At 32.5% G+C, this 15,410-nt stretch overlaps 1 protein-coding gene across 1 annotated transcript in view; it reads right to left on the bottom strand.

Annotated features, from left to right (window-relative positions):
- The window catches only part of LOC106091347 (centaurin-gamma-1A), a 107,470-nt gene extending 92,373 nt beyond the window's left edge, over positions 1-15,097 (bottom strand). The window contains exon 1 of the mRNA XM_013257839.2: positions 14,016-15,097. Within this exon, the coding sequence (XP_013113293.1) occupies positions 14,016-14,184 (169 nt within the window). The 5' untranslated portion in view covers positions 14,185-15,097. The remainder of the gene's footprint in view (positions 1-14,015) is intronic.
- Between the last annotated feature and the right edge of the window lie 313 nt (positions 15,098-15,410).

The following is a 15,410-nucleotide window of genomic DNA, read 5'->3' as shown; positions in this document are numbered from 1 at the left end:
GGAAATCTTTTTTAACCGCACGGTATGTTCCCAGCTATTTAAGTATAGCACTAAATTCAGTGCATAAGATGGTGTCATCATGGGTACGGAAAAGTATTGAACATTAGGTGGAATTTTGAAGTGAAATCAACACCATATAGCATTAAAGGTATAATAACTGCATAATACACCCAACACTCCTTTAAATAAGTGAGTTAACTGAATGAATTAGTTCAGTGAACTGAAACTTTTCACATGAATGAATGATACAAACAATATATATTTTCTGAATTTCCAGTGCTAAAATTCCCAATTTTTCTTTTTGTAATTCATTTCTCAATTATCTCATGTTGCGATATCTTTGAATCTTCTTTGGATAATTTAACCGATAGCCAAAGTAATTCATCATATAAGACTAATCGTTGAAATTTCAATACCCCAAAATCCGTGTTACTGTTGTTTCGTCGAAAATGCATGCCAATTTTTTTTTTGTATGAATCAAAAATTGATGATTTCAACATTTTATTTTGAAATCATTAACACTTCAAACAATAAGCAGTGTGAATGTGAATGCAGTTTCAAAAGAAAAAAAAAACCTCTTCATTTTCAGCAACATCATTTAAAAATCATTAATTACATATAAGACAATGGGCAGCCAAAAGTCCTCGAATGCTATGCAGGACCTCCTATGGCTTAGGCTTCATTTACATGCAGCCAAATATAGCATAGGGCTCAATGTCAAACAAAATGCCAATCAAAGTGATGATGATAATGATGAACGTTGAACGGCATTGATTGCTTTGCTTTTTTTTTTAAAAAAAGCAAAATAAAAACCCACATTATATTTTTGGTTTTTGCTTTCGTTGGCCCATTCAATTGAAACTAAATTGTCGTATTAATATAATGCACAATGAAAAAATATTTTCGCAAAATCGTTTTTCTCGCTTTAGCTAGATTGGGAGAAAATAAAAAAAGTTTATTGCTGTATTTTTCGTAATTTTTGCGTTTTGTGCAAATAATGTGCCAACAAAGATATTATTGCTGTTCATAAAGTCCGCCACAAGTGCTAATACGAAAATATAAAAAAAGATATTAAATTAATAAAAATGTGCTAATCGGCTAGAAGTGATCTCATTTTTTTGGTGGAGTGGGAAATAATAAGAAACACTCAGAAGAAAATGTTGAGAGAAATGAAAAAAACTTACTTTTTGTTTGTTTCCAAATGATCTATCTTGCCTTAGAGTAGATATGTTATTATAAGGCATAAGACCAAAGCATTAATACCTTTTATTTAATGTCAATGATTACTATTTTTCTTTGAGTGTATTGACAAATTTGTTTATTAAAAAAATCCCAAAACAAGTCATAGACAAGTTCACGCCAAATTTGCAAACAATAAAACGCACATTTCTTTCGATACCCTGTATTTGTTTTTGCCAAACGGGAAAATGATATCAAAAGCATATAAGGTATAGTTGTAAATTTTTTAAGCAAATAAAAGCTGTGTTAAAAAATTATTTAGGAAAGCTGAAAATTGCTTTTTTTTCTCTATCCGAGACAGAGATATGTGAAAAATGCCAAAGGTAATTATGGCCAAGAATTTTAATCGAAATATGTAAGTAATAGCATTTCTTAACCTAAATATATAAAAATGTTTAGGAGTCAAATTCTTATGAAATACTTCCCACTAACGTGATATCACTGGACATTTTAAATTTTTCATTTCCGTGTGGTATGTTGGCACCCCCCCCTCCAAAATAAATTTCTTTTCCTGTGTTATAAACAACATAGATTTTTTTATTATAATAGTGAATATAACACATTTTGCTTCTCTCCAGTTTACTTTATCAGTAAGCCCATAATACTACGTGTTTTTGTTTATAAATAAATTGACATGATGATAAGATAAAATAGCGTTAAAAGCGAAACCGGCAAAGAAATAATTACTTTTTGCACAATACGAGTATTCATGTATATCACAAAAATTGCGAAAAGTTTAAGGGAAAGAAAGTTGGCTTTTATAAGATAAATGTAGAATAAAGATAATATTTTCTGAATAATTAAAACAATGAAAATGAGGCAGGTTAAATATTTAAAAAGTTTAATAGGGATAAATTCGGCCTTTGTATAATCACTTACATGGGTCAACTGCATTGCTCTTATAAGTTACTATATCAGAAGTTTGGGATGGGAAATGAAATAAGGACAACAAAAAGACCATTAAAGCTCAAAATATAGTCAATTGCAATAAGGGCCGGAAAGAGATACCATGAACTGTGTGAAGTATGTTCTCCAAGAAGATTTATTTCTATACGAGTATGAATACTAACGATGTAATAAGTTTGTACAGAAGTGTACATAGGAAATTCAATAAAATATGGATCATATGCGAGCTATACCTAACCATGGCCCTATTTGGATAAGGATAGATTTCATCATTTGAAAGATAACGAGTTTTGTTTATGAACGAGCATAAGTGGATCGTATTTGGATATAATTTCCAAATATGCCCCCTAGAGGCTCAAGAAGTCAAGATACGAGATCGGTTTAAATGGCAGCTATATCCAGTCATGAACCGATTTAACCCATACTAAGCACAGTTGTAGGAAGTCATAACATAACTCCTGATGAAAAATTTCAGGATATGATTTGCGCCGTCTAGACGCTCAAGAAGTCAAGATCCAACATCGGTTTATATGACAGCATTTACCATTTACAATCTCAACCGACCTACACTAATGGGAAGTATTTGTGCAAAATTTCAGGCGGGTAGCTTATTCCTTTGAAAGTTGTGTTGCTTTTGCCACACGGACGGACTTGGCTAAATCGACCTAGAATGTGAAGACAATCAAGAATATATATATATATATATATATACTTGTTGGATCTCACATCAACATTTCGATGTGTTACAAACGGAATGACGAAATTAGTATACACCGATGGTCGAGATTATAAAAATAATTGTTTAAATATTGTTTCTCAGCAATATACAGAAATTCACACTTCAATGTATGACACCCAAAGCTGTAAAATTTGCCACCATCTACAACTGAGTCTTGATTAATGACCTGCAGAATATTACACCAACATCACAAAGTAAAATAAATCATAGTGGCTATAGATAAATGACCATTACCTTATACCCGCATAAGAAGGTCAAAAAGAAGAAACCTTACAAATCCATGAACTCTAAATAGCTAAATAATTTTAACACTTTAAGAAAAATCGCAAATCATTATTATAGATATGTATAGGAAAAACCAAATAAGTGATCATTTCTATACTTTTTTTACAAAACATAAAGCGATGGAAAAAATGGCGCTGAAAATGCATTGTTTTTTTGGATTTTGTATATTATCAGCAAGAATTTCTAAAACAAATTATGGCCACATTTATTAAATGGTCCTTGTATAAAGTCATAAATACTCAATTTTATTTTAGGCGGCGACCGATTATTACAGACTTTAATGCCTTGAATTCTATTTCCAGTCTATTTTAATGGCGATTCAAACACTTTTCCCCCTGGTTTTATGATTATGAGGTTGCTTGCCTGTTTGGGGCTACGCAAAAATGATTGTTTATAAACATTTAAAATGTTTTGTTCACGCCACACAATGGCTATTTGTAGCTCCACATTTTATGCTTGTTCGCACGTTTTTTTGCATTTCGTCTGTATTGTGGATATATTTGAATTGCCATAAAGTTGATGGATTAGGTTTTTATGGCTGCGTACGTGCTTCGGTAGGAAATCTTTCCACCTTCAAATTCTTTCTGCACTCCTTTCCTTGAATTGTGTTTTACCATATTCTTTGGTGAGCAAAATATAAGGAGACTTGTTGGGGGTGGTCCCAAGCATAATAATGGGGAGAAAGATGAAGCTATTCAAGAGGACTTGGTTGAGATCAAGAATGGAGAAAATACTCCAAATTACAATGTATGATTGAGGTGCGCAAATAAAAAATGAAGCCGTTTCTGCAACAAGTGTATAAATGGTTTTGCATAGATGATATCGAAGTACACAAGGAAAAATTAAATTAAACGTTAAGAATTGGTTATTTTTCTTCCCATGTTAAGAATAATGTTATAAATTTATGGTTTTATGAAATTTTTTCCCAGATTATGTTGGAAAGGTAAATGCTTTGAAAATCTTAAATATGAAATAAACTTACTACTGCAAGCTTTGAAAGCTGAAAGTCTTAAAGTTCAGACACATAATTCTTGAATAAGCTTATACTCCAGAAAAAAAATCAGCTGAAAATAGCAAACACTGTACGCTGACTGTTTGCAGCTATTTTAGATATTGTTTTGGTGTTTTATTAAAAAGTTTGCAATTTGAAAATAGCAGGATGACTGCTTAAATAACTGCTTTGGAAAACTTAAAATAACTTAAATCTTTAAAAAACATTGAATAACATTAAGCTTTAGAAAGCTTTAAATAAATTGTAGCTGCAACTAGATAAAAGCTTTAAATTACTTAATTTAAAAAGATTTGAATATCTTTAACACAACTATAAGCTTAAGAAAGCTTTAAACAGCTTAAAGATTAGAAGTTCAAAGGCGTATAACATGAAAAAACCTAACTATTGTAAGGTTTACCTTAAAAGCGTGGAACTTTAAAGGATTGAAACATGAAAAAGCTCGAAACTTTAAAAAGTTTAAAAGTAAAAGAAATAATAGCTATAAAAAAAAGCTAAAAAAGATTGAATGAAATTAAGCGAAAGCTTAAATTCGTGCAAAGCTTTGCGATTTAAAAAGCTTAAAGAATTGAAATATTTATGTTTATATATTAAGCTAAACTTTAAAGATTAAAGTCCAAATAAGCTTAGAGATTAAAAAAGGGTTAGAGACATTTATATCTTTAATTTAAAAACTACTTAATTAAAAAAAAAAATCCTAAGGGCTTCAAAGAGTTTAAAACTTGGAAACTGCAGAAAACTTAAAGCTTCAATATATAATTCAAGTTTTTGCTACGCTCAATAGAGACCACCGTAGCCCAGAGGTTGGTATGTCCACCTATAATGCCGAGCGCCTGGGTTCGAATCCAGACGAGAACTTCAGCAAATTTTTAGCGGTTATTTCCCCTCCTAATGCTGGCTGTGGTACTATGCCATGTAAAAACTTCTCTTGAAAGAGGAGTTGCTCTGCGGCACGCCGTTCGGACTCGGCTATGAAAATGAGGTCCTATATCAATAAGCTAAAAACGGACAACACTCATTGATGTGTGATAAGTTTGCTCTGCTCCTTAATATAATGTTCATGGGCAAATTGCAATTTTGCAACTTTGTTTAAGCGCAATAAAGCTTCAAAAATAAAAAGTTTCCAAGTTTCATTTACTCAATATTTTTTTTCGAGTGTACAAATAACATGCTACATTTCACTTAAGGCTTTTATAAATATTCGAAATGAATTATTACGAATTCCATACAAAAAATCCATAGAATACTAAAAAGTTCTTTTTAATAAATAAAAGGGTGTAATCTGAAACTTTGTGCGTGTGCTTTCTTATATTGGCTTAAAAGGGGGGAGAGAAGAAAAGCATGCTACTTCTGTGATGGATGAGCTGTTTTTGGGTGGCAGGTAAGGGAGGCAATATTACTGAACATTTCTGAACACACACTTTTAAACAACAAGCCTTTATACTGTCTATCTTTGGCCTATGCTTGATATTCATCTAGATAGATTTTGCCTATCAGATAAAACTCTAATTAAACAAAGTTCAAAGAAATAATAGATGACATTACACATGTTTCTTTTTAAAAAGGGTAGACGTTTGTACATTATTATTCATTTTGGTAATCCAAAACACAATTTTTGGTTATTTTCTTTAAGAAAAAAGGGTAAATGACAAAGTGGCACTATTTTTACATAATTCATTTAAATATAAGAGATTGATTGCTTAAGATAAGAAATAAGAAAAGCCTTGCTGTTATGCAAATCCCATTTTCCAGGCTTAAGAAATAGCATATTTTCCTTTACAAAAATTTGCCAAGTTTCTTCTTTGTGTGATTGTATTGAACTTTGAATCTTCTTTGATATTTTTCATATAGATTATAATTTGCTTGACTTCATTTAGTACGCCATTGTAGTTGAATAAACTTTTAATGAATACTGAATATGTACTTTGAATCAATTATTTCTTGGTGATTAAAATAGTCACAGAAAAAATATAAGCTTTTTTCTTAATGCATGCAAAGAGTAAGTGTCGGTTCATGACAGATATGTGTCAATATGTTTATATACACTACAATACCAAGGGAAAACCACCAAACCAAAAACAAATCATGCTGTGAATTTGATTATTTAAAACATACGATTTTCCTAACAAACTTGTTGGCATTTTTTTTTGTTTGTGCTCTTTTCACTTAAAATAAAAAAAGAATGTCGTGCAAATTTCTTTGGTCGTCTTCCTGAACACACAGAATCAGAACTTAAATAACATTAAAAAATTAGAGGGAATAGACATGATACATATTTGCTGGCATATTTATTTTCTGGGATGAATAAATTTGAAAACGACTGTCACATGATTAGGAATTTGAAAAATTATGTAAATGTCATTGGGAGCAAATATTGTGAAATAATAAAAGTTAAATGGAAGAAAAAATTGCAAATTTTGAATAATAACAATTTAACATATGATCATTAGGATATTTGGTCAATTTAACATATGATCATTAGGATATTTGGTTAAACTAGGAAAAAATGTTTTTTGAGATTTTTTAATGATTCCAAGTATAACATAAAGATCAATATTTATCTACATTACTAAAAAGTAATGACAATAGAAGTAACATGGACTTCTATACGGATGGTTTCAAACTAGACGACCAAGTGGGCTTTGGTGTGTACTCTGTAGACTATCGAGAAGGTTACGCGACCACTGTAGTATGTATCATGCGGAGATCCTTGCAATAAAAAACTGCTGGAATAGCTAACATATAATGCCATAACGACATATGATCATTAGGATATTTGGTTAAACTAGGAAAAAATGTTTTTTGAGATTTTTTAATGATTTCAAGTATAACATAAAGATCAATATTTATCTACATTACTAAAAAGTAATGACAATAGAAGTAACATGGACTTCTATACGGATGGTTTCAAACTAGACGACCAAGTGGGCTTCGGTGTGTACTCTGAAGACTATCGAGAAGGTTACGCGACCACTGTAGTATGTATCATGCGGAGATCCTTGCAATAAAAAACTGCTGGAATGGCTAACATATAATGCCATAACGACATATGATCATTAGGATATTTGGTTAAACTAGGAAAAAATGTTTTTTGAGATTTTTTAATGATTCCAAGTATAACATAAAGATCAATATTTATCTACATTACTAAAAAGTAATGACAATAGAAGTAACATGGACTTCTATACGGATGGTTTCAAACTAGACGACCAAGTGGGCTTTGGTGTGTACTCTGAAGACTATCGAGAAGGTTACGCGACCACTGTAGTATGTATCATGCGGAGATCCTTGCAATAAAAAACTGCTGGAATGGCAAACATATAATGCCATAACGACGATTTGCATACATCACTGGAGAACGTATTCTGAATTCAGAAACCGCCCTCGACAGTCACAGATCCCTCAAAGGTTTCAAAATTCACCTTTTTTGGGTGCTGGCCACAGAGATATCTTAGGGAATTGTAGAGCAGACAAGCTTGCTAGACTAGAAGTAGGATCAGGTGCAAAGTGCAACGAATGATAGTTGGCCACAAGGGGGGGTTTTGAGAATTCTAAAATTATATGGCCTAATTTAGACTTGAAGAGGTATACCGCTTTGCTGTCAATGGTTAGAACAGACAGTCATTGTGTCAATCATGACAGTTCACTGTGTGATCGGAAACCATGCTGACAGACTGAAGTTTGCCAGTAACGATTTTGCAGAAGCTGTGAAGACGTCGAGGAAAAAGAGACTATAGAACATCTGCTGTGTGTGTGTGCCACACTGGCAGTCAGAAGAAGTTCCACTTTAGCTTCTCATTTCTTTGGGTTCTTGTCTGATTTAGCGGATGTGAACATTTGCAAGTTATTGGGCTTTTTAAAGCGATCTGGATTGTTCAACGGTAGAAGGCATCTTCCTTATCCTATTCCTGTGGTATCACAATGGACGAAAACGTCTATGTAAGTCTAATGGGCGGCCCGGTAGCCGCAGTGCAGGGGTCGTGGGTTCGATTCCCGCCAGAAGCCTTGGACTGTCGCTACTGTGGTATCACAATGGACTTAAAATTGTCTAAGTGAGTCTCTAAATTAGTGCCACTCTTACCTAACCTTACCTTAGTCTAATGGCAGGCCACCACTTAAATCTAACCAAACCAAAATGAAAACCTTCCGATATTCATTTTTATTTCACATATATATTCTTACCTTCCCTTTATATACCATATGCACTAGATGATGACTTACACGCATAGTTATGTACTTGCCCTCAAATTTAGACATCAGATTCGCTTTTTGTGCCACAAATTATATATGTATATATCTTCGAAATCTTAGGTGTGCTCTATGAAATGCACTTTGCGCAACAACAAGTTCTTCTACATGGTTTCAAATCCCTTTAATCCGAAAATCCGCTATTCGTGCTTTTCATTGCATGCTACAACAGCATTTTGTCTATGTTTTTTGCGAAACTTTTGTTAATTTTGTTGAAATTTGTTTTCTTAAGGAATTTTGTTATTTAATTTAGTTTTGACAAAACAATTTCTAAATGCGACACATTGTTATGGCACAGAGTACGTGGTTTCTCACAACAATAAATATTTAATTCATTTTTTTCAAACGATTTTTTTCTATAGCTGAATGCTAACGAAAAGCATGCAAAAATTATATGTTTGTAGTGTGCATATATACACACATATCTTATTATTAATAAATAAACCCAATTACATTATGATATAGTAAATTGTACAAAGAACGCTCATCCGTCTGTACGTTTGTCCGTTTGTATTTTTCTACATTCACCCATTTATATGAACTCGGGGCAATTTAGTGTCTGTCTCATCGTCTGTCCATCCATTCAACCAGTATGGTATTTCTGTAGAAGCCGCTTTTGTATTTCTACTGCTATCCACATGTCCGTCTGTGAATTTCTCCACTTGACTCCAAGCCTATAAAATTCTGCCTGTTCATGAATATGCGTTTTTGCCGTCGTCTGTATGACAATAAGTCTTTACTCAAACGCAACATGTGCATTTTTTGTATTTTTTACACATGAGTAAAACACGGAGTTTGGGCAAAATAAACGAAAGGCCGGCCCACTAAATTTAATTATAAATTTTGTACAAAGGGTCAAAGGCAGCAAATTAGAAATTTTATCAAATGTTTGTTGTTGGGCTAATTATGGAAAATGGAAATTTTTGAATTTTATTTCTTACAAAGCAGAAAAAGCTTTTCAAAATGCAATTGCCGGGAGAGCAGCAAAAGCTTTCTGAAAAGAAGCAATTTGTCATTACTTAAAAATAATAAATAAAACAAATCATGCCCATAATCAGTACCACCACCTACGACAACTTCCGTTGTAATTCGGTATTCGTTACTTGGAAATGTTACTTAGTAAGTGAGTTTCTTTTATCAAGATTCACATAGTCATGTTTTCATTTATTTCCTCTTGATTACTTCTTTTTTGATCACAATTTAAATTTCACTTTCAACTTTGAGTTTTTTTTTGCTGGAGGCTATTCATCGATCAGACCATTGACGATTTGTTCCGTGCTTTATTCACTGTCAAGCTTACTAGTATGACTTGTTTGATATTACCTAATAACAATTCGTCAAACCAAGACCATTTTCCTTCATATCAAATATCGACTGCTTGGTTGGTTTTTTTTTCTTCTTTTCATAATTTTAGGAAGAAAAAAAAAACAGCAGCCGTCATGTAAATGGGTTTTTGTTGATTTTTTTTTTAGTTCATACTATATTATCAACAAAACACAAAAATGTGGTAAAAAATACCCCAAACAACCTTACTCACATTGAATGTTCAACGTTCACCATACAAATGTCACTGTTGTTGGAGTTTAAACTCAAATTAAAAAAAATATATATATATATTTATGTTGTTGGTTGGCGAAACTTTAATGACAATAAAAAACATAATTATGTAGCTTTTGCTTTTTTGATGTCGAAGTTGATGATTGTTACAATGGTTATGAAATAAGTTAAAAAAAAGACAAATACTTCACTTGTAGTTGGTCTGTTATTGTTAAATATTAAAGTGTAGTTTGTTAATAAAATACAAAAGATTACTTAATAAGCAATACACCCAAATTGAATATGAGTAAAGTGCATGCCAATTTTAATGCCAATTAATTGTAATAAAAACGTCAGTTTCACTACAAAATAGAAAAGTTTTTAATGGGAAAACCTTGGCTAAATTTAAAATGTTTGCAATTATTATTGAACAAATTTTAGGATAAAAAATTTTGTAAACCAAATAAAACGCTTATTAAGAAAAACAAAAATACAGAAGAATTAACATGTTTTGCTCTAAGTTTTAAAAACATGGAAGTTTTCATAAATCGAAGAAAAAAATCCGTATTTTATATACGCTCCACCATGGAATGGGGGCATATGCATACTAAGTTATTGTGTGCGTAAGTAAGTAAGAGTAAATTCAATGATGTGTGACGTCTGTAGGTTGTAAGCACGCTATCTATGTCTTGCACTGGCATTCAGAAAGAGTTCCACTTTAGGTTCTCATTTCCTTGAGAACCTGTCTGTTTAGCGGATTTGAACATTCGCAAGTTGTTGGGTTTTTAAAAGCGATCTGAATGGTTCAACTGTAGAAACTAGAAGGCATCTTCCCTCTTCTATTCCTGTGGTACCACAATGGACGAAAACATCTAAGTGAGTCTGATGATTAATTTGCGATGGGTTAATGTGCCCATCAATATAAAAGAGTAGCATTTTTACGAGTACATATATAGACTGAAGATCAAATATATGAGCCCTTAAGTAACTAGTTACGAAACATGTGGATATTTAAATTCAATCTATGCACTCTTGACAGTTTTAATTCTGTTCTCATATATAATTTAGTATGTATGGAATTCCTTCATTATACTAATTTATGCATAGTCTTTATATATTTTTTGTGCGACTGACGTCAAACTTAGAATAATGTTTGAGTTAGGGCATTGGTTCAAAATATGGTTAAAATAAAAAGAAAAACATCAATGCGATAAGCTATAGCAACTAAAATGGTTTAAACTTTGGCCCAGTCGAACATTGTATACCCATCACGATTGCTTGTTTAAAATACTTCTGTATTAACAAGAAATTAAAAATTTCGAACTATGATCTATGTCGTAGATAGTTGAGGGCTTTGTTTACCAATTAAGATTTACCTAGAGTAAATGCAAATTTGCTAATGAACATTCCGTTAAGGAACAGGGGCAAACTTCCCACATATCAACGAGCGCAGCCCGATTCAAGTTTTAGCTCAATGATAAGGGGCCTCCTTTTTATAGCTGATTCCGAACGGCGTACCGCAGTGCGACACCTCTTTGGGGGGAAGTTTTTACAGATATCGCCGACCGCTAAAAATTAGTTTCTAATTTTCGCGCCAGCATTTGAGCCCAGGTGTTCAACGTCATGGGCCGACATGCTAACCTCAGCGCTAAATGTGGCCCCCATTATAGAGTATCATTGAGTAATAATTTTGTTTGCAACACGTCGAAATATCAATCTAGGACTCCATAAATTCTATTTATTCTTGATCTATTGGAATCTTAAGTCGAACTAGTCGTCGGCTAAATTTACGATAGGTGATGGAAATAGTGACAGTCTTTGGCCGATACGTTGCGGCCCTCTAAAATAAATCTGAAAAATACGCTTAATCATTTTAATACTATAATCACATTTAATTGTCCGTCCATATGTACAAATCGTCGTATCTTTTCATCGAATACAGCACTCCGCTTGAAAATTCTCACAGCTACTTTTTATTACTATATGCATTTCAAAGGGCGCCCCACATTGTTGCCCCGGTGGACAAAAATGAAAAAAATCGAAAATGAAAAGTGTTATGAAATTTTTTTACTAATCTTTTAAAAACCCTTAAATTAAGAAGATCAAAAAAAAATATTTATATTTGAGGTCACCATTCAACCAATCGATGTTTACGTACAGAGGTTTTTAAACAAATGAATCCTACATATTTTTCCCCAAAAATTAAAATTTTTGTTTATGTAAGCCAAAAAGATTTTTTTTAAATTGGGGTACCAAAATAGAATAAGATCTTAGAGAGGACATAAATGAAAGCTAATTTGTCAACGGCAGGTGACCAGACATGAACATATGGTAAGTACCGTTAGTTTTAAAAATGGGGAATTCCCATTTTAGCGAGGTGGATAAACTGTATCGCTATTTTATAAAGAGAATTTTTAAACTACCTGAATCCACTCCAAATTACGTTCTTGCCGTGGATACCGAATACGAGCCGGGGTATATATATACGTATTCTCTACATTTACAATACCTGGCAAAAGTACTATTTGATCTGGAGAGTCACAAAATACCACATATACTTGTCGTGAAACTGTCAGATAAAAATGTAGGCTGTTTTAAGAAGTTTTCTTCTCAACTAACAGAGTATAATATCCCGAAGAGTAGTGTAATATTTAATAAGAATTGTTGGATGGCTGCAGTACGAAAACTTTTAACGGAAATAAAAATCAAGGCCTATATTGAATATATACAACATGTTGAGCGAAGTGAAAAACGCATCTTTAAATTCCTTGACTTTCGGGCTGGCCCAATTTACTGAAATGAAAATTACAGCCAAGAACAAATAGCCTTAATAATGAATGCTAGACGAGATCTTCTTTGGTCGAATTATAATAAATACAGGACTACAGATGAGCAAATATGTTCTCTGTGTAACCTTGGGGAAGCAGAAAGATTGAAACATTTCATGGGTTATTGCCTAATATTTTAAAGTATACGCGTTTGACACTCCAACAAAATCTTTTTGTTCCGAAATGAAATTATTAATATCCTAAATGGTGGGGAGTTTTTAGCTGGCTAAAGAAGCACTAAAATATAGAAAAGATCTAATAGAAGAGTTTAACTATTGATTATTTGAAATAAAATCATTAAAAAGTATAATAACAACTCAATTTTCCGGCAGGCAGTTTGAATAAAAACCATGCTGTATTATTCTTTATTACTTAATTATAAGATAACATTTGTAAATTTTATAAATCTATACCTTATGTAACGTTACACGAAAATAAAGAACAATTGAAACGAATTAAAAAAAGAGGCAAAAATAAAGAAATAACTGTCAAACTTGAGATTTTTCAAAAGAAATTTTCTTGCATCTATTCAATATTTTGGATTATTTTGTAAAAAAAAAATGATTTTTCGGTCCTAAAAAATCAATACCAAATTAACCAAAATCCTAAAAAAAATACAGAAAAACCATACTAGGTTAGGTTCAAAAGAGGGTTCGGATATTAATCCGCCCCATACCACTATGGACATAAATCTAAGCTAGTAACCGGCTTGGTGTGCGCTCTAAATACTAAAAAAGTAACCTCGAAAAAAAATCTGAGTTAGGAATTCCAAAAAAATCGAATAGAATTAAATCAATATCATCATCATCAAAATCATCACAATAAATTGGGTCGACCTGTATTCTGTCGTAGTTGTTACTTAGTTGCCTGTAAATTCTCAATGGGTGCGAGCTATATCAGTTTATATACAGATTTAGACCGCTGTAAGTCATAACAGAAGGCAGCACGCCGAACCAAAACCAAATTGGATCATGACAATCAAGAATATTTTCTCTTTGTGAAATCTTAGGCCAATCCTTTAGATTTAACGGAACGATGTACGCAAAAGGTGATCTTTAACTTGCATTGCTATTCCCAAACACTTGCAAATTTGCCCATAATCATTCCATTGAGGAACAGGGCAAACATATTTAGCTTTATAATGGTTAATAAATTTCTATCTTATTTTGTTACTGTTCCTTAAAATTAGTTTTTTATTTTGCGTTTTTCCAACACTCTACCTCACCTGATTTCCTTTTCTCCCGGTCGGGGACGACTAGACTTTTGGCGCGCTTAACGCGTAACGAACGTCGACGTATGCTGCGCAAAAAAGCTTCCGGCATGCGGGAAAAGCGCTGTGGCGTATCCGGTGCTTTGGTGCGTTCAGGTAAGAAGAAATTCTTAACGGCCAACATTATGATGATGTGGATATAACGTAGAACGTAGGTAAACAAAAAGTTTGTGAAACAAAAAACTAATGTTTTTCACTGAAGTTATGAAAAAACAAACAAAAGTGAAGGTGGTTGTATTTGTATTTAAAATATTTTTTTCTTTGGATTTTTTATATATGTATTTTTTTGCAAACAAATATTTTGCAATTTGTTTTTTATTCTTTCTTTGTTAGATTTTATCTATTGAACTTTGGTATTTGGTTGTAGTTGTTGTGACATTGCTGCTTTTTAATAAACATTTCTGGTTTGCTGGGTTTTTTTAAAATAAAATATTTGCTGTATTAAAATTTGCATTTTTATGGGTTTCTGTTGAGCGTTTGGTTTCGTAGTGTGACTAACACTTGTTTAACACTAATTTTGCAAACTTTTGTATTGAAATCAATCCTTTTTTTATTTGATGAATTTTGTTTTATTGAATTCAAAATATTTTTTTTCAATTTCTATCTTTAGTTAGCCCGCACACTGGCCGCCACACTAGACACAATCACTTTTTATCACCGCCTAATGAATGCTGATGATTGTATAGAAATTGGGTGTTATTCATAAAGTATTTGGGTGACATAATGTTACACACAAAAAAGTGGGGGCAAAATATACGATTTTATAACTATTGTATTCATACACAATTAAATATTTTTGCAAATTTTTTAATGCTTTTGGCTTTATGTCATATATTATAGAATTTTTTCAGTTTTCACTTTGATTTTTGGTGTGAACAATAATCCATGGTATTAATTCCAGTGACTTCTGCCCTCTTTTGTTGTTGGTTTTACGTAAAAGTAGTGTAAACCCTCGCGAAAGTCGCATACGCCGAACGTAACGAAAAAAATCCCAGCGCGATATAGTCTCTCGTCCAGCAAATACAAAACAGAACTGAAGAAATATGGCCATCGTAATGACAACATATGCGGTGCGAATGCATGGTGAATACATTTGTCAACATGTTGAGCAACATTTGAGAACATGTTGCGTGCTGGGTTTAACCACCATGTTGGTGGCAATAAAAGTAGCTGTTTACTAGCGCAACCCCAAATTCAATGACCGAGAAACACATACAGCCTTGATGTCGAACAGAAAAAGTAAATGTTAATAACATATGTAGGCAGGTCAATTGAATATAAATTGCTGTTAAAAAATCCCTTATTAAATGGGAACGATTCAAGTCATACATATTACAGTCTGATTGGATA

Source organism: Stomoxys calcitrans, chromosome 3 (assembly GCF_963082655.1).
Source record: "Stomoxys calcitrans chromosome 3, idStoCalc2.1, whole genome shotgun sequence".
In the NCBI taxonomy this organism is placed as follows: Eukaryota; Metazoa; Arthropoda; class Insecta; order Diptera; family Muscidae; genus Stomoxys; species Stomoxys calcitrans.
The sequence above is the reverse complement of the archived record's forward strand: the minus strand, read 5'-3'. Positions and strand labels throughout refer to the sequence as shown.